The sequence below is a fragment of the Stylophora pistillata genome, chromosome 13 (assembly GCF_964205215.1).
Source record: "Stylophora pistillata chromosome 13, jaStyPist1.2, whole genome shotgun sequence".
Classification (NCBI taxonomy): Eukaryota; Metazoa; Cnidaria; class Anthozoa; order Scleractinia; family Pocilloporidae; genus Stylophora; species Stylophora pistillata.
The window spans coordinates 23,567,103-23,589,639 of record NC_142531.1 but is presented as its reverse complement, the minus strand read 5'-3'; the positions used below and the strand labels follow the sequence as shown (position 1 = coordinate 23,589,639).

At 38.6% G+C, this 22,537-nt stretch overlaps 4 protein-coding genes across 9 annotated transcripts in view; 2 read left to right on the top strand and 2 right to left on the bottom strand.

The window, feature by feature from the left end:
• LOC111330088 (aflatoxin B1 aldehyde reductase member 2) overlaps nucleotides 1-780 on the bottom strand; it is a 7,167-nt gene extending 6,387 nt beyond the window's left edge. Inside the window, exons 1-3 of the mRNA XM_022934886.2 lie at nucleotides 714-780; nucleotides 496-578; nucleotides 320-381 (exon numbers count right to left, since the gene is read on the bottom strand). Coding sequence (XP_022790621.2) covers nucleotides 320-381; nucleotides 496-564 — 131 coding nt within the window. The 5' untranslated portion in view covers nucleotides 565-578; nucleotides 714-780. The remainder of the gene's footprint in view (nucleotides 1-319; nucleotides 382-495; nucleotides 579-713) is intronic.
• Nucleotides 770-10,250, top strand: LOC111330087 (aflatoxin B1 aldehyde reductase member 2). Of its 2 annotated transcripts, none has more exons than XM_088742492.1 (13): nucleotides 770-903; nucleotides 1,316-1,384; nucleotides 1,707-1,768; nucleotides 2,018-2,078; nucleotides 2,529-2,565; nucleotides 3,146-3,292; nucleotides 3,875-3,924; nucleotides 4,157-4,236; nucleotides 5,339-5,405; nucleotides 6,604-6,704; nucleotides 7,183-7,337; nucleotides 8,790-8,870; nucleotides 9,051-10,250. In XM_088742492.1, the coding sequence occupies exons 1-13, from the start codon at nucleotides 832-834 to the stop codon at nucleotides 9,116-9,118; spliced, it is 1,050 nt and encodes a 349-aa protein (XP_088598618.1). In that variant the 5' UTR covers nucleotides 770-831; the 3' UTR covers nucleotides 9,119-10,250. The 2 variants fall into 2 exon arrangements, with proteins under 2 accessions (XP_088598618.1, XP_088598620.1); XM_088742494.1 differs by lacking the exon at nucleotides 770-903 and adding an exon at nucleotides 906-992.
• LOC111330085 (uncharacterized) lies at nucleotides 9,831-19,518 on the bottom strand. 3 transcript variants are annotated; one of them, XM_022934880.2, is made up of 2 exons: nucleotides 19,382-19,518; nucleotides 9,831-11,951 (listed from the first exon to the last, which is right to left on the bottom strand). In XM_022934880.2, exons 1-2 carry the CDS (start codon nucleotides 19,395-19,397, stop codon nucleotides 10,525-10,527), a joined length of 1,443 nt encoding a protein of 480 aa, XP_022790615.2. In that variant the 5' UTR covers nucleotides 19,398-19,518; the 3' UTR covers nucleotides 9,831-10,524. The 3 variants fall into 3 exon arrangements, with proteins under 3 accessions (XP_022790615.2, XP_022790614.2, XP_022790616.2); XM_022934879.2 differs by lacking the exon at nucleotides 19,382-19,518 and adding an exon at nucleotides 14,551-14,644; XM_022934881.2 differs by lacking the exon at nucleotides 19,382-19,518 and adding an exon at nucleotides 13,537-13,899.
• LOC111330086 (uncharacterized) lies at nucleotides 18,581-22,537 on the top strand. 3 transcript variants are annotated; one of them, XM_088742495.1, is made up of 3 exons: nucleotides 18,587-18,721; nucleotides 18,824-18,886; nucleotides 20,589-22,537. In XM_088742495.1, the coding sequence occupies exon 3, from the start codon at nucleotides 20,808-20,810 to the stop codon at nucleotides 21,699-21,701; it is 894 nt and encodes a 297-aa protein (XP_088598621.1). In that variant the 5' UTR covers nucleotides 18,587-18,721; nucleotides 18,824-18,886; nucleotides 20,589-20,807; the 3' UTR covers nucleotides 21,702-22,537. The 3 variants fall into 3 exon arrangements, with proteins under 3 accessions (XP_022790619.2, XP_088598621.1, XP_022790617.2); XM_022934884.2 differs by lacking the exon at nucleotides 18,824-18,886 and having other exon boundaries at nucleotides 18,581-18,721; XM_022934882.2 differs by lacking the exons at nucleotides 18,587-18,721; nucleotides 18,824-18,886 and adding an exon at nucleotides 20,119-20,444.

Below are 22,537 nucleotides of genomic sequence, written 5' to 3'. Positions count from 1 at the left end.
TTTCCACCTGAGGCCAGTGCAACCTGATCAAAAAAACCTTCAGAAAGAAAAATACAACTTTCATTCAAGATATGAATGCCCTTAACCCTATAATTCCAAGAGGTGATTCACATTCAACTGCTCTCTAAGATATCCTTACAACATCCAGCCAACAGGTAAAGAGAATACTTAAAGTTATCACCAAATTCTCGCAACTTATTCAAGTACGTGTAGCAGTTAGAAGGGACAATTAACAATCAGATCTTTGGAAACAAACTACCAGTACATAACTTAAATTTTTCCGGAAGAAAATAAAATAAAGTGAAAGAAGTACACTTACATGTAAGCTGTGTCGAAATCGTACACATCATTTTCCATACAAATTTTTACAAACTCTTTGGACTGTAAGCAAATGATTTAAATGACTATTCATTAGGTAACTCCTGAGAACGTCTATTTGTCTTACATTCAAAGTAAAAAGACAAGTAAATGCTTACTAGCTTAGTCATCCTATACCTGATCGAAAGAGCATTGCCGTCCAAATTCCATGCATCCAATCGACGTCTTCACAGAAGCAGAGGCCATTTTTATAAATCGCTCTAAAAATGTTAAATAACTCAAATTTGTTTATAATTGGAATTTTCTGAGAATAAATCTGAAGTTGACAGTAGTTTTACGATTCAAATTTCGCGGATTGGAGGAATCAAAACAGCTAAAATACTTAGAGAATGAACCTTTAGAGCTCTCTTCCTGCTTCAACTTGAAATCGAAAAGGCCTGGTAACGAGTTTCTGATACTTTTCTTCCCAGTCGTGACGCTTTTATCACGCTTTCTGAAAATTGTTGTCACGCAATGTTGTGTCGAGTTGGTTTTCGGCTCAGTTCCTTAACAACATGTAGACTACTTTCACGTCATCTTACAAAGGTACGTGTTGGATCCCTCTGTCCAATTATACAGTATGTCTCTTGGCTTTGATCACAGAAGTTGCGCCTGAGACGGTTCTAGATGTTTAGGTGGGTGATCCGCCATGTTTTTCGTGCGCGACAATTTGCGCTATTCGTTGACCTTACAGATACAGCGCAAAAACTTCTCGACGATTTAAAAGGAACCTTAGTGTAAAACCCTTAAATCCTCACCATTCGTTTCCATGTCACCGAAGAACAATCATGACAAGCTAGAGACCTCGTTATTAAAAGTACACCGACTCATCAACAAGGGAAGTGGTTCTGAAGACAAAGGTGGGGCGGTGTTCTGTAAGTACCTTCCTACCCCTACCATCAGAAATGTTGCCACACACCATGTGATAATTATTATTATTTGTCTTTCATTTTTTCAGATGGCTACAGTTCCGGTCAAAACATCAATTGGGTGTATGGAGTTTGGAAGGCAATGTGCTGCAGATCAGGTGTGGTCAAAGATAATAAATAACTAGCCACCCGTTTCGCTGGAGCCCACATCTGATAAAATTTTTTTTTATTAAAACACGAGTTGAGATAATTTGCGGTAGAAAAAATTGTTTTTTTTTGTTTTCTGAATCAAAAAAAAATGGAATCCTGCTTCCCCTATAAAAAATTCTCAGATCAACCCCTGTTGTCTGATAAAATTCTTATAGGCCCCTTGTCAAAAGCTCAGGTGTGGATTCTCATTAGAGAATATCCTGATAAAAGAGATGTGTTTATCTTGATTTTTTTTTTATCTACTAATACAATTATTTTTTGCAATTTCAGGCCAAGCAGTTTATAAACATCTGTATGGAACATGATGTCTATGATTTTGACACTGCTTATGGGTAAGTCATAGCAAGTTTTAGGAATGTTCATTAAATGGTTGATTAAATGATTAGCTGGTAGTAAATGACTAGGAAAATGGGTTGAAATCCAAGGAAAATCAGATCTTGTAGGGGGGGAGTGGGGGGTTCAAGTGAACTGGTCTGAGTTCGTAGGGTTCTACCAGTATATACCTTGTCCCACATTTTTGTTCAAACAAACAAAACCCCTTCCATATGAATATAAACAGTAGTTGTTTCCTTGATTTTTAGGTACAGTGGTGGCAAGAGTGAAGAAATTATGGGAGATATGGACTGTCTGAAGGATTCCAAGGTATAAATATTGAACATTATAGAATGGATAAAAACATTTCAACATCTAGGGCTGGTTATATATGGTTATATATCCAAATATATATCCAGCTGGTTATATATCCAGCTGGTTATATATCCAAATTATTTCGTTACTCCCACCGACGCAGCCCCAAACAGTTTCTTTCGAAACTATCAGCCTTTATTTATTTAAAAGAGGTCTAACCCGAACCGTGGTTTTACCCAGGCAATGGGCCTCAGGTATTCTCTATTACTGGGTTGACCTGATTGAATAAATGTCCTTCAAGTGTTATTTTTTGGCCCTCTTGACACTGTTCACAAAAATAAATGTTCAGATAAAAGATTCAGCTAAAATGGAGATAGTTTAGAACAAGGTTTTGTTAAACAGTGGGTAAAGCTAGTTGTCTTATGTGATACAAAATGAACTTAATATGTTGTTTTCATTTAATAGGTGTTTATTGCCACAAAGGCAAATCCTTGGGGAAAAGGTAATTCTCACTGGTCATCATTGCTTATCCACTGGATATCAAATCATTGATTTTAACCTTTGTACCATAACATCAGCATCCATTTTCTCTGCACTTTTCTCAGTAAAGGTAAAGAATCAGATCCTACTGACCCATCTACCAATGCGTCGGCTGACACACTACTGACACATCACTGACACACTACCTATGTGTTGGCCAACACACTACCAAGGCCTTGGTAATATCGACCAACGTGTCAGCCAATTCATCAGCTGACACACTACTGACACGTTGGCTGAAGTGTTGACTGATGTGTTGGTAGGATCAGATTCTTTACCTTGACCCTCTTCTCTAGACATTTCCTTTAGTACTGACAAGGTGAATTCCTTTTTAACGATCAAAGATTCCTAAGTTGGTGATCATTTCCTTTTATTCTCATGATCTTAATGAATGATTAAGCACCATATCTGTAAGGAGAAATTAGATGCTGGTCACTCTGAAAGGGTTAATCTTTAAATTATGCTTATGCAACACAAAGTTATTGAACACCTCATGGATGGCTCGTGCCATAAATAATGAAGATATTTGATCATCTTGTTAGGCCTGGTATTTGACAGTGTTTTGGAACAGCTGAATGAATCTCTTAAAAGACTGAAGAGAGACTCTGTGGACTTATTTTACCTCCATGCGCCAGATCATAGCACACCCATTGAGGAGACACTTGAAGCTGTCAATCAACTTTATGAAGGTAATTAATTAGGGGACTTTTTAATACAGTAACCACATTGAATATTTGTACCAAGGGACTGTGGTTATACTGACCAAAATGTGGGATTAATAGTGGTAGGTGCTGCTATTTTTTATTGGAGGGAATGAAATCCATCAATTTGCAGCTATTTCTCTCAATGTATGCTGTATAATTTGAAAACTTTCCCTGGTTCTGGGAAGTCATACAAGTGTCTGAGTTTAATATGCTAGTGTCCAATTTTAGACTCTAGTCTCTGAGTTTTAGGTATTAGTGTCCAAATTTAAACACTAGAGTCCTATTATAAATACTGGTGTTTTGAGTTATAGATGAGTAGTGTCTGAGTTTGTAGACACAAGTGTCCATTTTTTAGACACTGGTGTCTGAGTTTTGATTATTAATATTTTCTGATATCCAGGGGGTTTAAATCTATAGCTCTGAATATTTGCAAGGTAACAATGATGATTTATCTAATGGTTTTTTTTTTAATGTTATGGTAGTTTCATGTAAGGGTCTGAGCTGAGCTTCCTATAATTTTCCAGTAAATCCTATGTAACGTAGTTTATATTTCTCCTCTTTTAACAGAAGGCAAATTTGAATCCTTTGGTCTCTCAAATTATTCATCCTGGCAAGTGGTAAGAGTTTTTTTTATATTTTACATTATCCAGCAAACAGCTAATGAGAAAATTCAAGCTTAACAGGGAGAAGTTGCTACTTTGAACCAACACCAAATTCTCGTAACTAATTTAGAAGAAAATGTGTAGCAGCTAGAGAGGAGAATTAACAATTGGATCTTGGGAGTTTAAGGGTTTAAGTAGCATATTTAAATGAGCCATCAGCCTTACCTTACCTGATCTAATTATCTAGGCAGAAATTTATTACCTGTGCAAGATGAACAACTACCCAGTACCAACTGTGTATCAAGGGATGTACAATCCTGTTACAAGGTGAGGGGTAATAAAGATTATAGCAGATAATAAGAATGACAGAATATAGTGGACACTTGGCTGAAATTCCAGGGGTTCAATAGGCCTTTTGCAGCTAGAGATCACGTGCTTAGATAACGCATAGCAATGCCATACTGGAGAGCAAGCACTCCAGTGATCTCAGACAGTATAGAGGTCACAGAGGTCTGCATTTAAACAAAGAATACAGCAGATAACAGGTCAAAAGGTATCCCAATGCGAGAAATCCAGTAAGAAGTAATCAACAGCTTCCCCGCAGTGTATCAGCAGCAAAATCACACCAAAATTTGTTTTTCGCTGATACACTCCAAGGAAGCTGTTGATTAAAACTTACAAGATTTCTCAAATTGGGATACCCTTTAACTTGTTTTCCACTGTATTCTTTGTTTGAATGCAGACCTCTGTGATCTCTATTTTGTCTGAGATCACGGGAGTGCTTGCTCTCCAGTATGGCGTTGCTATGCGGTATCTAAGCACGTGATCTCAAACTGCAAAAGGCCTATTGCAACTGAGGTGCCCAGAGAACTAAAAAAATAGATTCCAATGTGTGCAAACAACGCTATTAAATGTCACGTGTTATTTGATAAGCTAAATTGCACACACATTTTGATTGGTTCTTGCTTATGATCTATGGGAGGACGACACATGATGATGACACTATTAGCAAAAATCTGCTTGTTTATCATATAAACAAAAGATTCCATGTTGCCACGGGTTGGTACAGTAATAGATAACAGAAGAGGTCAAAATGTGGTAGAAACATCAATGGCATAATCAGTCGCACCTTGTGTGCTACGTTTTTGTTCCAACCAAACTTTGATGTCATCTGTGATCTATTACCAAACCAATAAAAGGAAGCTTGGAATCTACTTCTTAACAAATCAATAAAATTTCAGCTTCAATACTTATCGTGTTTAAATAAAGGTTTTACTTACTTACTTACTTACTTACTTGTTTGTTGACTACTGATGTTTACAGCCCTTGGTGTTGGGTCAATTGTTAAGTTCAAACCATATTTTTCTTTCCAGTTATTTTAGAGGTATTTTAATGCGTGTTTCAAGGTAGAACTACAACTTATTTTCAGGGATATAGAGAGAGAACTTTTTTCATGCTTGAGAAGATTTGGAATAGCATTCTATGCTTATAACCCAGTAAGTATGCCAAAGGAAGAACTTCAGCCAAGGTGTTAAAGGAGCACTCTTACGAAACCGCCCTATAATTTGAAAACCCAAAAAATTTAGTTATTTCATTATAATATGAATTTTTAGTGATTAATAAAGCCTGTTCAATAATAATTTTAGTTGAAAGTCAATTCTAGGGTGAGAAATTACGATTTGAAAACCGTTCCGCCATTAATTTTCGTAATCACTTGCCAGGCTCGAGAAGACTGGCGCAAGTTTGGAGGGTGACGTAGATTACTCATTTGACGCGCCGTGCTCGTGGCTAATTTTCAAAAACAGTATTTTGATCGTACATATTGCTTTTATAACACTAAGACCAAGACTATTTCATTAAATTTCACGAGGTTTCTGTATAAATATAAAATGACGCCAACAGTGTTTTGAGTAATCTACATCACAGTGGGAGTGACCACTGACTGAAGATGAGTTGGCCGTGATTACGAAAATTAATGGCGGAACGGTTTTCAAATCGTAATTTCTTGCCCTAGAATTGACTTTCGACTAAAATTATTATTGAAAAGGCTTTATTAATTGCTAAAAATTCATATTATAATGTAACAACTGAATTTTTCAGGTTTTCAAATTATAGGGCGGTTTCGTAAGAGTGCTCCTTTCAGTAAACCCTTTTTTTCCCAAAGAGTGATGAGTATCTAATTTATTTCTCCTTTCAATATTACCCATGAATCAAACATTTATGTCATAGGATTGTTTAAGTAAATTCTCTTTGTCAGCACCTTGATGTTAGGATGGGTTGACTGTTTTGTCTCCGGCGGTGATCAAAAACTGAATTTCTCCATATGTTTATCATGCATTTTCCAGTAGAATGGTGAAGAGAAGTAAGAAATATATCAATCAGGGAGTATTATTTGATGTCACACTAAATTCTCACATCTTAAATTATAAGAAATGTATAGCAGCTAGGGTGGAGAATTTATGTTTTGATATAGCTCACATAGAGTCTCCAGTAGCTCAGTTGTTAGAGCATCCGACTAGATCACGGAGGGTCGTGGGTTCAAGTCCCATCTGGGGCTCGCATTTTTTCTATTACATTGAAATTGTTTCATCTTCACATGATATTGGGGAAAAAAAAGAGAATCCAGGGAATGAATGCTGTTTGAGTCTAGCGTTTCACAAAGTACCGACTCTTTTTTTTTTTTTTTTTTCGCAGTTGGCAGGTGGACTGTTGACGGGAAAACATCGCTACGAGGACAGAGATAGCGGCAACATTCAGCATGGACGCTATGCAGGCACGGGCGAGTGGGCCGATGTGTAAGTTAGCTTGCAAAATAGGTGGTCCCCGAACCTTTCCTGAAGCTTTGCCGAAAGTTTACTAATGCCAAAAGCTATTCGTGTCTTTTAAGCGAGAGAGGTTGATTTAGGCTAAACTTACCGTACTCCTTTCCCCCTGGGAACCAGGAAATGATGATAATCGTGGAAACGATAGCGATGATTTTGAATAATAGAGTTATGTTAGTCGTTGAGCCATGGTGGCAAAGCACGTGCAAGGAAGCCTGGTAAGACCCTCACAGACTGAGTACTGTAATTTCCTTGACGAACAGAAAATCGCAGACACTCTTGCTCATACGGGGACGATTGAGGAAATCAACATGACGTAGAACTTGGTTGGCTTACATTGATGCTCATGCTGCGTTGAAAACTTTAACATCCAGTAAATCAAAGTCTCTAGAGCTATTCAGGTTGTTCGTGCATTGAACATCTTTGTTCAATTTTTCTTTTTTTTTCTCAGCTACGTCAATCGTTTTTGGAAGAAGCCGTTATTTGATTTACTTGACAAACTCAGAGGAACACTGGATCGTATTTATGGTGAAGGAAAAGTGACTTTGATTGACGCCTCTCTTAGATGGATGTACCACCACTCCAAATTAGACGGCGCCTGTGGAGGTATCATCTTTTTCTGTTATCGTGTTCTTTTGTTCATGTTGTATCCTTATAAATATTTTTTCCAAGGAGTAAGGGTAGATAACATTATTCCAGCTAGATACATTGGGGTTACGTGATAACAGGTTTAACATTCCAGGATTAATTAATGGAAATTTTAGATTTATTGGTAACGAGTATGGCTCTGAAAATGTTCAAGAACCAATGATCGGCGAACCTGTTACATTTTACATAATAAGTTGAATTATACACGCGTCTTGATTGGTTCTTGCTTATGATCTATTTTTGAAATTTCGCTAACGCTCAGATAATTCCTGTTCTCACATGTTGATAAGCCAGGGGTTTTAATAAAAGACAAATGAATAAAAGGGGTAAGTTTCCAAAGAAACTGTGGTGCTGCGTCGATGGGGGTAACAAGGTTATTAGGTTTATCAACTAAGCTGATACTGCAAATTGAAAAAGAGTTTAAAAGCTGACGTTTCGAGCGTTAGCCCTTCGTCAGAGCGAATGGAGGAATTGTGGGTTGTGTGCATGTTTATATGCAAAAGGTGGAGCTACGCTATTGGTGGGAACACGGTTTTAATGAAAGCTGGTTACAGTCTACCGCTGACCATTGATTGAATGATTGATTGATGATCGTTTAATTCCATACTCACGCAGCTATGGCTGAATTGCAGTATGGGTCCGTATTACATAGGTACAACATTAAATATACATCTTATTCATATCGAACAGTAACAAAATTATTAAGTCTATCTGTGGCCCCTCTAAACCGATCTACTCGAACATTTCCGGCTCGCGAAGAATAACCATGATGCACCTCTGTGGTGCGAGGAAGGATGTAACTTATAGGTTCAGTCCTCCTCGCCCCAGCCATGAACCTGGAACGCAGTTCAGCTCTGCGAACCACGAAGGGTTGCAGCCGAGCCCCACTAAGGCCAGATCCATAGTCAAGACGGGGAAAGATTATCCTAAGTGCTTTCCATTATACTGACTCGACGAGCTTATTAAGGTACTCAGGAAGATATGCGCAGACAGGGGCCGCGTACTCCAAGACCGACCGTATTAGGGAGCAATAAATAAGCACTAAATCAGTCTGGGGGATTACTGCCTTCCCAAGCATCCTAAGAGCGTAAAGGCGCTCGCTCGCTTTCTTCACAATGTAGTCAATATGGTTGTTCCAGGAGAGATATGAAGAAATATAGACACCGAGTGACTTGTAACTATCTACCTGACTGATACTAGTACATAAGACCTCTTACAGCCGTCTGTTGAGCCTGCGAGTAAGTTTTCGTGTTTTGTATTTGCCTTACGGCACCTTACACTGTCGGCAGCCGCTTATGGAAAAAGTTATCGAAAGCCATTGATAGATCACCCTCCCCCTCTTGTCTAGAACCCTAAGTTTCTCTGAGCCACTCCCTTTTAGGTTTCATTTGAAACGTTTTCCTGTTTCAGATGCTGTTATTATTGGAGCTTCGTCAGTGAAACACTTGGAGGAAAATCTGAAAAGTACGAAACACGGGCCCTTACATGAAGGTACCAGCAACCATTGTCTACCATAAAAATAATAATTACGTGAAGCATAAGCTAATGGCTGTCTAAATGGCACTTTGTCAAATAATCTTCAATTGTAGCGGGAATGAGAGGTACTACCGGTTTGCTTCTGTCTTCACAAAAAGAATTATGTCAACACTGTACTATCTCCCCTCTCTGCAGATGTTGTGGAACTTTTTGAAGAGACCTGGGGCATACTTCAAGGCGACTGTCCGTTGTATTTCCGCTGAATTGACATTTTGGTCACCGAAGGCTCGTTCGACCTTTGTAATCGTGTCGTAAAGTTACCTTTTCCTAGAAATAGTCGCATGGGAACTAGGGATTAAAACTTACATTAGTGGAGTAGGGCGAAAGACAACGAGGTACATGTGATAGATATAAGAAAGGAGTGTGACGACTTAAAAAGAATTTCTTGAATAATTTCCAAAGTCATCCTCGCGTTGGTTTGAATAAACAACTTAAAAGTGCTCATCTTAGACCGGTGGTAACGAAAGGTTTTTGAAAAGGTTGAATAGCGACAGAGCTGAATAATGAAATGCTATGTCAGCGGGTTGCCGTCAACAACGCGGGCTCAAGTGTCTTAGGTCTAAAATTTAGCGAAATTAGCGGAAAATAGCAAGGGCTGACTTTTAAAACCGAGGAACTCTGTTTTCGTCGAAGGCATTTTCCTATTTTCAGAGGTTTTAAGGAGAATATTAAATTTTGAAAATTTTCAGGGGGTGTACCAAGTTTTTGGAGGTTGTTCTGTAAAAGAAAAGTGGCAAGGAAAACGACACCTCGAAGCAACAGAATAGGAAATCATTCATGTGAACAACTCAAGATCCGTGTTTCCACGGCAAAATCTAGCGCATGCGTGCACGTTATTCAGCTCTTTCTTGAATGGCTTGTTGTGGCTTCACTTGTCCGCTTCAGTTATGTAAAATATGATTAGAAGGGGGATCGTGGATTTTAAAAGATGTTTATTGTGATAGTTTGAATCAATTCTACTTTTTAAAAATGAATCGTTTGATTAAAGCAAAGGTATCCCCTAATACTTTAGTTTTGCCATATTATGCTGATTGGCTGACATTCAGTTCGTACCATTTCAGCCAATTACATGCTTACAATACCAAAGCCTATCGGAAACTTTGTCACACACATTTCCCGCGCATGCGTTCTTTCTGTGATTACCTCAGCAGTTTTGATAATTTAACTGGACAGTTTTGTATTTCTGTCGCGTGGAAAGTCACTCTGTTATTATGATTTTAAGTTCTACATTATTAGTGACAGGTAGTCAGTGGATATTTATGTGAAAAATTGATCCACCATCAAGTGAACCAGTTATTGTCATACTTTGATTAGATTAAAAATCATCGCAACTGAGCAAGGTTCAAGTTGAAATTGCTAAAATGTCAGAAGTGGAGCGCTAAAGCTTTCGCGGCTTAAATATGAAATATTTATTTGTCTAAATCCCTTTGCATCTTTTTTCTAATGGCCAGCGTTTTACATTTCAGTTCCCAAGTGTTCTTAAAAAGCTTAACATAGTCTTAAATTTCTCCCCGTTCAGTTTTACGTATGTGAATTGTCAGTTACGTTCGCCTTTGTTCACTGTGTTAGCTACATAGTATTTTCCAAAAGTAGCAATGTTCCTTCGAAATTAATCTTCAAAACTGGAAAAGTCCAACGGAGATTCGTTAACTGGCGGGCGTTCTACAGCTTCGACTTTTTCCTCTTCAATGAAATCTATGGGGGCACTTTCTTGTAACTTTTCTAATACTGGAACTGCTAGGAGATCCTCCACAGGGATCACATCCTTCTCTGGTTCATCTTTGGGAATTTCCAGACCCCTGTGGTAGCGTGGCTTTCTCTGTACTTCCAATACAACTATCTCCTCCTCAAATTCATCATATTCTTCATCTTCTTCTTCACTTTCTTCTTCCTCTTCCTCTTCTTCCTCAGTGGGATGTGGTTGAGGTAATGGCGGTTTCTCTTCTTTTTTCTCTTTCTCTTTCTCCCTGACCACGTCCCTAAGACTCAGGATATCGATAACAGGTTTTTCCCGTTTGGCAACTTGGGGATTGATCCTGCTTTCGTTAGCTACAGGTTCTGGTTCCTTCTTAGGTGTGAAATCTCTTGGGTAATTTAAGTGAACACTAATGTCTGAAGTTCCATGGCTTCGTCGTGTTGATTCGGGCAAAGGCTTTTCCTCCATCCACTCTGGAACATGAATACGAGATTCCTTCGTCACAGCTGTTATCGGGTGGTCGTCGCCACGTCCGAAACTCTTCGTAGAGTGCTCGACTACTGTCGTGCCTCCATCGCCTCCGATCGTCTTGGTGAAGACTGAACGATGGTAAGATGTGCTGTTTCCGTGATTGTTCCCTCCTGTCGACTCAGTACTGATTGTCGTATGGCCTCTGGTTGTAAACTTGATATCGTGATTTCCAAACGGCTGCCCTCTGATGTCCAAGTCCATCTTGCTCACTTCATGTACTGGAGGCTTGCTGCCAAATTGCAAGGGCACTTCTCCACTGCTTATCTCTTTGTTGCTGGGTCCATCGTTGTTAGATGTCGTCTTCCTCGTGGTTGTTGTTGTTACAATCGTCTTTTTAATTATTCGTCGAACTTTCCGGCCATTCTCATCCACGAACTCCCTGACTTCCACATCCTCATCTTTGTCGACTCCTCCATAATTACCTTCCATTTGTAGTACATCCCTCGTCAGGTGTTTACCATCGTCGCCGTTCTCAGATGTTGTTTTCGTCGAAGTAGTTGTTACTGTCGTCAGCACACGCCGTACACGCCGTCCGTTTTCGTCCGTGTACCACATAGTGTCGTCGTCTTCGTCCTCTATGTCTACGTCTTCTTTAGTATCCTCTTCTTTTTGAACCTCTTCGTCGCTATCAGATTTCACCACTGTGCCTCCGTTTTCTTTCACGGTGTCTTCCGGCAGCTCTTCGGGTTTTAGCAAGTTAACGTTTTCGTCCGCGTTCGAGTCCTTAGCGACGCCGTATGCGACTTTAACACGCTGTTTTTCTTCGGGTTCACCACGTAAACAGCACGGGCAACACCACCTTAAACAGGCTATGGGAAAAAATTACCAACATCATCATCGTCATTATCATTATTATGATCACCATCTCAATCATACATTAGCCACTTCAGTAGTAATATTTATACAATTCAACAGTATGGTGGGGTAAGGAGACCCCTAAGAAATCACCAGGGGAGGGGAGGCTAGCTCTGTTGTCTAGATGTTTGTAAGTTGTGAGGTGCGGCTTGGTCAATAGTCCCTTTTACAGTTGTAGGCTTGGTGGCCAAGCCTTTGAACAGGAGTGAGGCTAAGGGTGACCCTGTTGTGATAGAGACCTGTATCTAGTGAGCATGATAACAAAAGGAATTTGCATTTGAAAAGCAGCAACGTCTCTATCATAAAAAGGTCACCCTTAGCCTCACTCCTGTTCAAAGGCTTGGCCGCCAAGCCCACAATTGTAAAAAGGACAATTCAGGCTCATTTCATTAAATATTTAATCAACTTTTTTTTCAGTTGCAGAGAAGCTAGTCGAACCAATGATCGATATTAGGAGAGCATTCCAAATTTTAAGGATCTTAGTAAAGTATTGTAAACCGCTTAAGATTAGTCCGATACACGCGAGTGGATAAACAAACAAATATTTTTAGTGTTTTCCAACAATCTGTGAATCCGCGTGCTGAAATTCGATCATGTTAACTTAATTGTCGTTGCTATCAACGGCGTCTTAATTTTAGGTTTTGCTGTGAGGGCGCCAGTCTAAGCCAAAAGTTAGTTCAATTAATATCGCCCCTGTTAAAAGTTCAATACTCGAGACGGCACTTCACCCATCAGATATTGGACCTGAGGTAATTTAAATTGAGCGGAATCATTTTAGCTGTAAAGCACATACACTTTTACACTCTCCGACATAAAATATAATATAAAAAGCTTCTTTCTCATTTATAATTTAGATTGACAAATTGTGCTGTTGGGTAAAAAGAAGGACTTTGTTTTAGCTTGCAAAATGTTTCATTTTGAGCTGTCACCAGTGAAGCATAAATAGATTTTGAAAAGTTTGGAAAACTTTCAAACACGGCAAACAATGGACACTAAAAATAAACCTAGTAGACGAAATATCTCGTACCCCTTAGATAGGAGCTTTATTTAACTGCTTTCTCGCTGAAATGTTCATAGAATATTTCGGCTTTATGTGGCACCAAAACTTATGCATTTGCAGCAACTTGCGAATAAGCGGTAGAAGAGGTGTATTTTGCATACAAATAGCTTGATTTCCGCTGCAGGCATCTTGCTATAAAGCGAGCGAATACAATCTGGCGAATGAAAATCTTCTTAAAGAGTTCCAAAATATTAAGAATATTCTTTAAAAAAATTGCCCTTGACTTGCTCCTACCGAGAAACTAATGGGAAAGAACTAAAGTATCTCTTGTAATGCCAGCGGGATAAAACGATTTCGAAACTTATAAACATCATTGTACACCAGCGTGAGAATCAAAATACAACGTCGAAAATTTCCTGCAATGCAACGACAATCACTAAAGAACCAGAAATATTAAAGATTTTAATGTTTGCAACTTTCTTGGTGGCGAATCAATCTACTACTATTAGTGCATAACGGATAAAGATCTTAAAACATACCTTTCATCGTAAATCAAGAAAATATTCCTTATTTCCAACCTAGCGAAAAAGTGTGTAAATGAACCAACGGATGGAACGATGTGCTCCCTTAATCCAGGAGGGTTTGTGATTATTCCGTGATCTCGTGGTCGTTCGTGATACCCAAGCACTCTATTTTTCGATTTCCGTCGCGCTCTGAACTGAAAAGGCGCGGTTTTGTGGAAGCACGGTGAATAATTTTGATACTTAATTGACAACAGAGGCGACTACTGAAGCGTGTGAAAATCTGCGAAAGATCTAGAGAAGTGTAAATATCGATAGAATGTTACGGGAATTTACGAGGCGTCCACGAACTTCCCATTTACACCCCAGAAAATGCTCTTCAAATTTCATGGTTATGATATTAAAAATTCCACTCCTATGAAATATTCAGGAATTTTCACTTAGAGTAATCAGCTGTCTACGCGTCATTGTATCTTGACGCCCATAATCTTTCTGTATAGTCTACATTTTCATGCAAATTTATTGTTTAACGGTTCTTTCATTGATTTACACGTGAAATCATCCGTGATAGCACCTGAAGACCGACAACTTTTAAGAAGTAATCTCTTAGTTTGTTTAATTTTTTTTTGGATGAAAATGACAATGGTTTCTGGAAATTAATCTTGCTACGCCACTCAAGTAAAAACAGAAAAAACCTCATGAGCCAAATTCTCACTTAAACCCTAACTTTCAGGTCCTTTCAAGGAATCGTTTCAGGAATGTTCACTTGAAAACATGTTTTTATCGTTGTTAAATTTAGTTCAGTTGCAGAATTCCAAGCTCTGTTTTGGTTAAAGTATAACAATTTATTCAACTTTACATCAAAAAATGCCTGACAAAGAGGATCAAGTTGCTCTGTTCTTGCGACTGCCATACCAGTAATTACAAAGCTTGATAATCAAGTGGAAAAAATCGTGCATAATCTAACGCAGTAATGAACTTTACTTAAATACTTATCTCAAAAAAAATTTGGTAATAGATTAAAGAGCTTACCGAAAGGAATTCCAAAGCGCACTGCCGACTTTCTTGCAACATAACGAGGTGCTCTTGCAGGCATGTTGTATGTACGTCAAGGTCTTCCTAAGAACTTTGTTATGATGATAACAAAAGTGGGTTGCTCAATTTATGAATATTTATCATGTGTGTGATTAAAAAAAAGTGGCACAGTGTATCTGCTGCACAACATGTTTAGTTTTTCCGGCTTAGAACACAACATGAGAAATTTTTCTTACTAATTTGTTTTCTTTAATTCAAATCAAAGATAACAAAAAGCTTAAAATCGACAACTAACTTTTATTGATTTTACTGCATCTCTTTGTTTAGTAAAGGGCATGAAGTTTAGAACAACCTAGACACAACGGGAAAGTTTAGGATCGTGAAATAGAAATTATTTTTCTCGGCCATTTCCAAGTTATCTATGAACCGTTCTTAAGATTCACTAAAACATTTTTAAACTGAAGTCACGACTCTGGAGGCACAAAATTCTCTTTGTGAACTGCTTGTGCTTGGTTTATGCCACTTAAAACCAAAATTATTACATAAAAATTCACGAAGATTGTGCGATCACCTAAATCATAGTTAATGGTAATCAAAATTGTGATTACGTAGGTATGTATGCAGTTAAATTGAAGAATGTTTGATGGGAAAGTCGACTGGCCTTCAAGCATTGAAATGTGCCATGGAACCCTTGTCTTTTCCATGTTTACAAAACAGAAAACAGCTAACAAAATAGAGGTCCAGGTAAACTCCACATACTTTTAAGACTTCTCAGTTTCAAAGCTTTCGTCCGAATTTGCCAGATATTGGAACCCACAGGCGCTCATCGCTTACCTATTTCTTCTGGTTAGATAAGACTTGTTAAATTGTGATAATCTTGCCTCACTGTAAGTGCTCCTTTACACACGCTTTACGCTCAATCCAGAACAGATAGGCTTCGAACGTGAACAATAAAATAACTCAGCCTTGTCTAATCTACCTTAATTTACCACTAACATAATTTTAAGGCTCGGTTTGTTTGATGCATGACTAAGATAATTCATATTTAAAACAACATGTAGTGTGGGGATTGCAATGTTCTAGAACAGGTCGGGACAATCATGTACATATGAATTGGAAACAAAGAGGGGTGAGGCGATATCCGCCCACTTTACAGCGGGTCGAGCCTTGAAAATATCTTGAGTTTTGTGGTACTTTTAGCAGAGTTTGAAAATTCAAAAATTATTTTTTACGTTTAGAGAGTTAAACGGAGTTTCCCACCAGACAAGGTTGATGTCAAACTTAACAGCAGTCTGAAATTGAGGTTTCCATTTAAAGAGTATGGACGCCAAGAATTGATTTTAAAACTGGATCAGAGTTAACCAACCATTTTTAAAAACTTCTTCGACCTCATCTGAAATTCAAGACTTCTTGAATTTTCTAACTTTGCTGAAAGTACCACAAAACTCTAGAGGATGACATGTTAGATTTTCAAGGCTTGACCTACTGATAAAGACGTGGTTGGATTGCCCATGCACCATGTTTGTTTCTAACTCACATGCATAGTACAACTGCATCTGTTCTAGAACATTGCAATTCTTCTTCCTTCCTACTTCAATGCCAACCGAAGTCACGCGGTCAAATTAGAGATCCCAAAAGGAACTGCGAGTCGAGACTCGCTCCAGACCTTCACACATTTCTCAAGTCACGGATCGATGATTCCAACCTGATATCGAGGCCATATTTGTGATAATCCTAAAATCTTAATTTGCTCTGAAATTATTGCTCCCCGCTGGATTTTGGCCCAGACTGCCAGAACCCGAGAAGGCACCCTAGAAATCCCCGCGTATATAGGGAGAAAAATTTCGCCGTAGCAGGAAAAATCTCAATTTTTTGAGAAAGCGGCTCGAAAATTATGATTGCCAAAACTGTACGCAAAGGATTGCCGAAAGTTCGCTGGCGATAGAATAAAAACGCGAAGGAATCTGGGAGCGGAGTCTTTGCCACGCAACGAAGTGTCTTCTAAAGTCCAAGACGACGGGGTTTATTCTTCGGTGTAAAAATTTTTGTATGAGAGCATTTTAACAGACTTAACCCGTAATTTTCAGCTCTGGCCTCCAAAACGGAACTGAGCTGTTCTTAAGACTGTCTGCATCTCGACGTGCCAAATAAGACTGCCTCAAAAACACTGTCACATATAATTAAAAGTGTCTTGAAGCTTTCTTTGGGCTGAGTTTTAATTTCTTCAGGCTTAAATCTTCACAAGGCTTAATAAATTCATCCAAAATCTGTTTGGTGGTGGGAAAATGCCTCAAAAAAAAGCCATAATTTAATCACCTAGTGTAATGAAAAAAGTAAGCAGCGGGAACATTTGATAAATTTTGTCTCAAAACAAACCCGAGGCTGTGGAACACCTTCGGCGAAATTTTCTCATAGAATTATCTGATCGATCAAAGGCATGCTTAGGAAAAATATCCTTTGGTGAACTTCATGTTTTGGTTGAACGGAAATTATACAGGATAATTTAAGAACGTCCCAGACATTACATAATGTCCAAATTCGGACAAATGTTGCGTGTTGATAATGAAATCCCTTCGAGAAAGCTAAAATGTTGGTTTCACCGCTCAAGGAAACTCGAACATGAGAGATAATCCTGTAAAGTTGTTTTCAAGACGAAATCAATAAACAAATACTTCTGGATTCACACAAGGTACGTCATGCGGAGCGGAGGGACTTTTATGAACTTCTACTATTTTGTTTTTTTTTTTTGCCTTTTCGTATGACATATATCTGTCTATTGCGGCCGAAAGGTTAGCTTTCCATCTTTTGTTTCTCCTGGCGCTACAGTAAGAAATTTTCATGTGCTTTTTGGGCGACGATTTCGTGAGCTTTGCTTGCTTCCAACTGAACCACGTGTAGGTGGCCATATTGGATATCAGCCTTGGCGAGTCAAGTTCGCTGAACGGTATGGAGTTTAGTGTAAAGACGTGCAAAATCATGAGAATAACTCAGAAGAAACAACCATTCACCTCGACTTTCTTCTTAAACAACACTGAGTTGGAGGAGGTTGAAGAATTCAAGGATCTAGGTGTTATCACCGACCATCACCTAAAGTGGAACTCCCATGTGAACTGTGTTGTTGCCAAGGCAAATAGGACATTGGGACTGATTAAAAGAACCTGTAAAGGACTAAATGATTTGAAGACCCTAAGGACCCTTTACTGTTCCTTAGCCTTGAATACTGCTCTGAGGTGTGGTCCCCATATTCCCGTAAGAACATTGATAAGCTTGAGGGAGTCCAGAGACGCGCTACTAAATTAATTTTGAAAACTAAGCATAGCTATGCAACTCGTCTTGAGAAGTTAAATCTATTATCTTTGGAAGACAGAAGAGTTTTATTTGACGTTACTTTCTTTTTTAAGGCACTGAAAGGGTTTGCTGACATTAGTGTTTCACCTTTTGTGGATTTTTACTCTAGTTTAGATTATTATTCCTTAAGACATTATGATCATCTCAGTGATGTTGAGGAAAAAATATGCAAGGACTAATTCCCTTAAAAATTCCTATTTCCATCGAATTGTAGATTTTTGGAATATGTTGCCTGTTGACATTCGCACTGCAAATTGTATTGGGAATTTTAAATTTAAAGTGAAGAATTTTCTTGTGGGTAAATCATAATTTTATTTTTCTTTATTATAACATAGTATCTCATTCGTACTATATGTATTGGGTGATCTGCTATTACATGGGGTCTGGGACTCTTTTGCGGATTCTCCTTATAGCATTTTTTTTTTTAAATTCATTAACTGTATCTTACCTGCACCCGTGTATTTCTGCCATTAAATTGCAGTAAATAAATAAATAAAAATAAATAAATTTTTCTTTGAATGAACTATCAGAAAGGTTTAGCTGATGTCCTCTTGCGTCTCTCATTGTGTAGACAATGGAGCCACTGTTTAAGGTCAAATTTGCCGGGGACACACTGGTGAAGAGCCCGTACAAAGTTCCCCTTCAGAAGATATTCTACACTCCATAATATCAAAATAGCGGGGGCATCATTAGTGACAACTACTACTAGTGATATGTCGTAATTCGGTAACACACATGTGGGCAGCAGAGTAGAAATACTCTTGGGAAGAGGTTATTTTTTCCACGGCATCGAAATTCAAAATGGCTGCCGAAGGGCAGGGTAAGAATCTTTTCTTTAACGAACAGTTTCCGTTGCAATTTATACTCTTTAGGTTTCATTTTATTGTTAAAACTCCTTTCAACCACGTATCTATTGTCACAGGATCTCAACATCGAAAACCGAGTTAAAGAAAGCTTCCTTCCATGGGGGAATTAATCAATATGGGTATGGAACTTTTGGGTATTGGAAGAAAGAAACCACGCAAAAAAACGCATTAGAAGTTCAGCACAGATCCTATTACTGGGATACGCAATAAAAACAAAGGAAACTATTCTAGTCGGCTACAGAAGCAACGGAGAAAGACCTCTAATGATGGCAGATTAATCCCCATTCATTGCGCTGAATTTTGTCTAGAAGAGAAGCATGCATACGATTCAATGCGCTGTAATTTCGTGAATGGTAATAAAACACCACATGCCGATTTTTAAATACAAAGTCGAAGTTCTCAAAATGATGCCACATTCTAACCAAAAATAATTCGCTTGAACGATAACTAATAATCGCACGTATAATCGATGAGTTTGCAGTCACCTACCAAATTAGTCATGTTCGGTTTTTATCATAAGGAAAATAGCTTTTCACCTGCTAATATCCACCACCTTTGTTTCAAATGATAAAAAAAAGATCAATAGATATAAGCTACATATTGTAAATACTCACTAGCCATGGCCGCCATGTTTCAGTCGCTCCCGTTACCGCCAATTTGAAACTTTAGAACCTAACTGTTCTCGTCTTAACAGCTAGTGTCACCGAATTATGACATGACATAATTTTAAAGGAAATGAAGATTATCGGATTATTATAAATCTGGTCTCGATATCATGTGATTCAGAGCGGAATCTGACAAACAACTTCGTCCCTAACCTCCAAGCCCAGACCCCTTGCACTCGCTCCAATACGAAAACAAGAAAAAAAAAAAAAGCGCATTACTGTCCTTGCTCATTCTACGTTTAAAAGTAGGCGAGCGTTATGAGCTCAAACCTTTCACTTGCAAAATTGTAAATTTCAACCCTCTCGCATATTCAGATTGAACGGAATCTTATCATCAGCTACTACAAGTTTCAAAGCGGTCAAATTAAATAGTGAGGAAAATTTATTTGCATACAAACAACAAAGTTCAATCGATATTCAATTACTAAGTTTTCTGTCTCATAACAGAAAACGGAACAAATGTTTGTCTTTTCAAATATTTTCCGCAGAGTTTGGGAGGTGCCATTTCTGAGAGTGGATTGAAGTTGTTTCAAATGTTTTGACTGGAAAAGTTCTTTGCAAATTCTTCACAAATTACAAATTCTTTACAAATTAATCCGCTTAATTTCTCAGAAGCTAACTGGATTAAGGACAACGTTTGAATCCATAAAGTGGAAGTCACTATGTTTGAACCCCTTTCGAGAAAAAAATTTTAAAAAGTTTGAACTCTTCCAGATTCATGTCACCTTTTTCTAGGCTACCGCCTTCCCTTTATCCTTAAAATAATGCCAGGATTATCTTTTCAACGCATTCAATTAAAGATGACAAGCCAGGGAAAGACAAAAAAAAAAACAATTGAAGGGATTAACCTTGAAGGAAACAATTCCCCTGGTGATCTAAAAAGGACATAAGGACCTTACTCAGTGGTTGATAAAACATACTCCAATCGGCCCCCATGTTCAATTCTTAAGCGGGACTTTAACACGCAAAGACGACCGCAGCAAATTTGCGAGGTTTAGCAAACGAAGACAAAGTGAGTGCTTACGTTGTAAACAAACTGATCAAATATTGATGAATTGTCCGCTTCTAAAACGTGTATGTCCAAACTGGTTTGCTCGTATCATTCAGAGCCTTCATTACACATTCAATTTTTTCATTTTGCTCTCCTTCGTTACAGGGGCGTGTTAATCGTAGTCTACAAGCTAGAAGTGTACTCCGGGTATTCAAAAGAAACGCTAGTATTCTAAACAGCGAGGAAAACTCCAGCAAACTTAGAAGGTTTTCGACATTTCAACAAGCTTGAACAAAAAGACGGCGTAGACAAATCAAACAAAGAAGAAATTTGCAACTTAATCAGTGCAGAAACAACAACACTAGCGAGCGTAGAATCAGAGAAATGTCGTACACAGAACGGCAAGAAAGTCAATCTCGACGAGTGGTGCAAAGTTCCATGGTCTCCACCGCAACCAGAACAACTTCTGTTCGCCGCGTGACTAGTGAAAGTAGTGAGGTCAAAATGGAAACCAAAAGGTCGTCTTTTCCGGCTCAAGAAGTTACTTTGTTTACTCGACATGGCTTTGACTCCAGCACGGAATTTAGGCGTTGGAAAAGCAGTAGCAGCAATAGTATCGAATTCAACTCTTTTGATCAGCGATCTCTCCTATTTAACACCTCTGGAGGTAACAGAAGGCTGAATGAAGCCCGAGACGTGACCGAACATGGTTCAAAGTCTCCCGATCGTGACCGCGAACCCCCTCTGAAGGCAGTCGTCAAAGAAAAATCTGAAATACAGACTCCGGATTGGATGGAAGAGAAAGAATCACCCGAGCTAAAGCGTAAGATCTATGACACCGTAACAATCGATCTTCTCTTGAAATATCCTTTGGATAATTCTCCTAAGGCCAATATTTTAGACCTGAGGAAGACGAAATACGAGAGTCCAATCCGCCCTGAAGTCGCCAAACGAGAGAAAGCAGCTATTCCCATATTAAACCTTGATGATTTTGACAAACAAGATGAAGATGATGAGGACGATGAATTCGAGGAGGTGATTGTGGTTCTGGATGTGCAAAGAAGACCGACTTGGCGAAAGGGATTGGAAAGACCGAAACCACAGCCAGTTAAAGTCGAGGCTCGCGTCGAAGATATTCTCCAGCTCCCAGGAAAACCAAAAGTGAAGCCAGAAAGCGACCTTGACATGTCAGCTGTTGATGAGAGAATCGAGTATGTGGAACGCCCGCTAGTGGCTCATGAGGGTCTGGACTTGACGGGTATACTTGACAACCTGTGACGCATGCAAAGTCTATCAGTCTGCAGTAGGCGAGAACACAGGCACATTTTCAGATTTAAATAATTAATGCCTTATTCGATTTGATAAATTGAGCACCGGTTCTTTTCAAAAATATTCTCAATAAGTCCACTTGAAACAGTTTTTTCAAACTGCCCTTAAGCTTTCTTTTAATTCAGTGCGTTGCCATCGTAAGTCATCGAACTTATGACAGAAATATTATGACACCTCCAAAAAGACAGCAACAAAAAAATGAACCAATTGTAGGATCCAAATAGAATACTGAAACGGCAACGACAAACTAAAAATAAGCTCTTGATTATTTTGGTATTTTTTCTATGTGTTTTCCATTCGCTAAACGTTTTGTTTTATGTTTCCATCTTTATCTTTCGTGCTCCATCTCACATAATAACTCAATATGACACAAGTGTTGTTTGGTAAGTAGCACAGTTTCACAAAGCAATTTATCATTCTAGAATGCGAAGTGCAAACCTATTACCGTTCTGATTAAATGATAAAAGGATGAGAAAAACTTTCTAAAACCATTAGTGTGCACCTTCAAGAACTTTGAAACTATTGCACCACATTCATTTTGCTTCTAGAAATGATTTTTTAGGGGAATCACGCGGATCATAGATAGAACATTGACCGACACCGAAAGTTTTCTCCATTCAGACGTCTAAAACCGAGCGCCGACGACGCCAGTTTGAAGGGGGATCTGAGGCCAGCCTCCCCTAGAAAAGTTTAAAATCTATTCTCCATACATGCCAAGAGATCATAATCCTTTCATTTGTACTTCCCTTATGCTAAAACAAAATAAAATGTCCTCCTCGCAAAAA

Excerpts from the sequence above, each read along its gene's own strand:
- LOC111330087 (XM_088742492.1), top strand. The coding sequence starts at position 832 with ATGTTGTGTCGAGTTGGTTTTCGGCTCAGTTCCTTAACAACATGTAGA. Across the intron at positions 2,079-2,528 it reads ACTGTCTGAAGGATTCCAAG|GTGTTTATTGCCACAAAGGC; the intron begins GTATAAATATTG and ends TTCATTTAATAG. Across the intron at positions 8,871-9,050 it reads ACACGGGCCCTTACATGAAG|ATGTTGTGGAACTTTTTGAA; the intron begins GTACCAGCAACC and ends CCCTCTCTGCAG.
- LOC111330086 (XM_022934884.2), top strand. The coding sequence starts at position 20,808 with ATGTCGTACACAGAACGGCAAGAAAGTCAATCTCGACGAGTGGTGCAA.
- LOC111330085 (XM_022934879.2), bottom strand. The coding sequence starts at position 14,614 with ATGCCTGCAAGAGCACCTCGTTATGTTGCAAGAAAGTCGGCAGTGCGC. Across the intron at positions 11,952-14,550 it reads GCGCTTTGGAATTCCTTTCG|CCTGTTTAAGGTGGTGTTGC; the intron begins GTAAGCTCTTTA and ends TTTTTCCCATAG.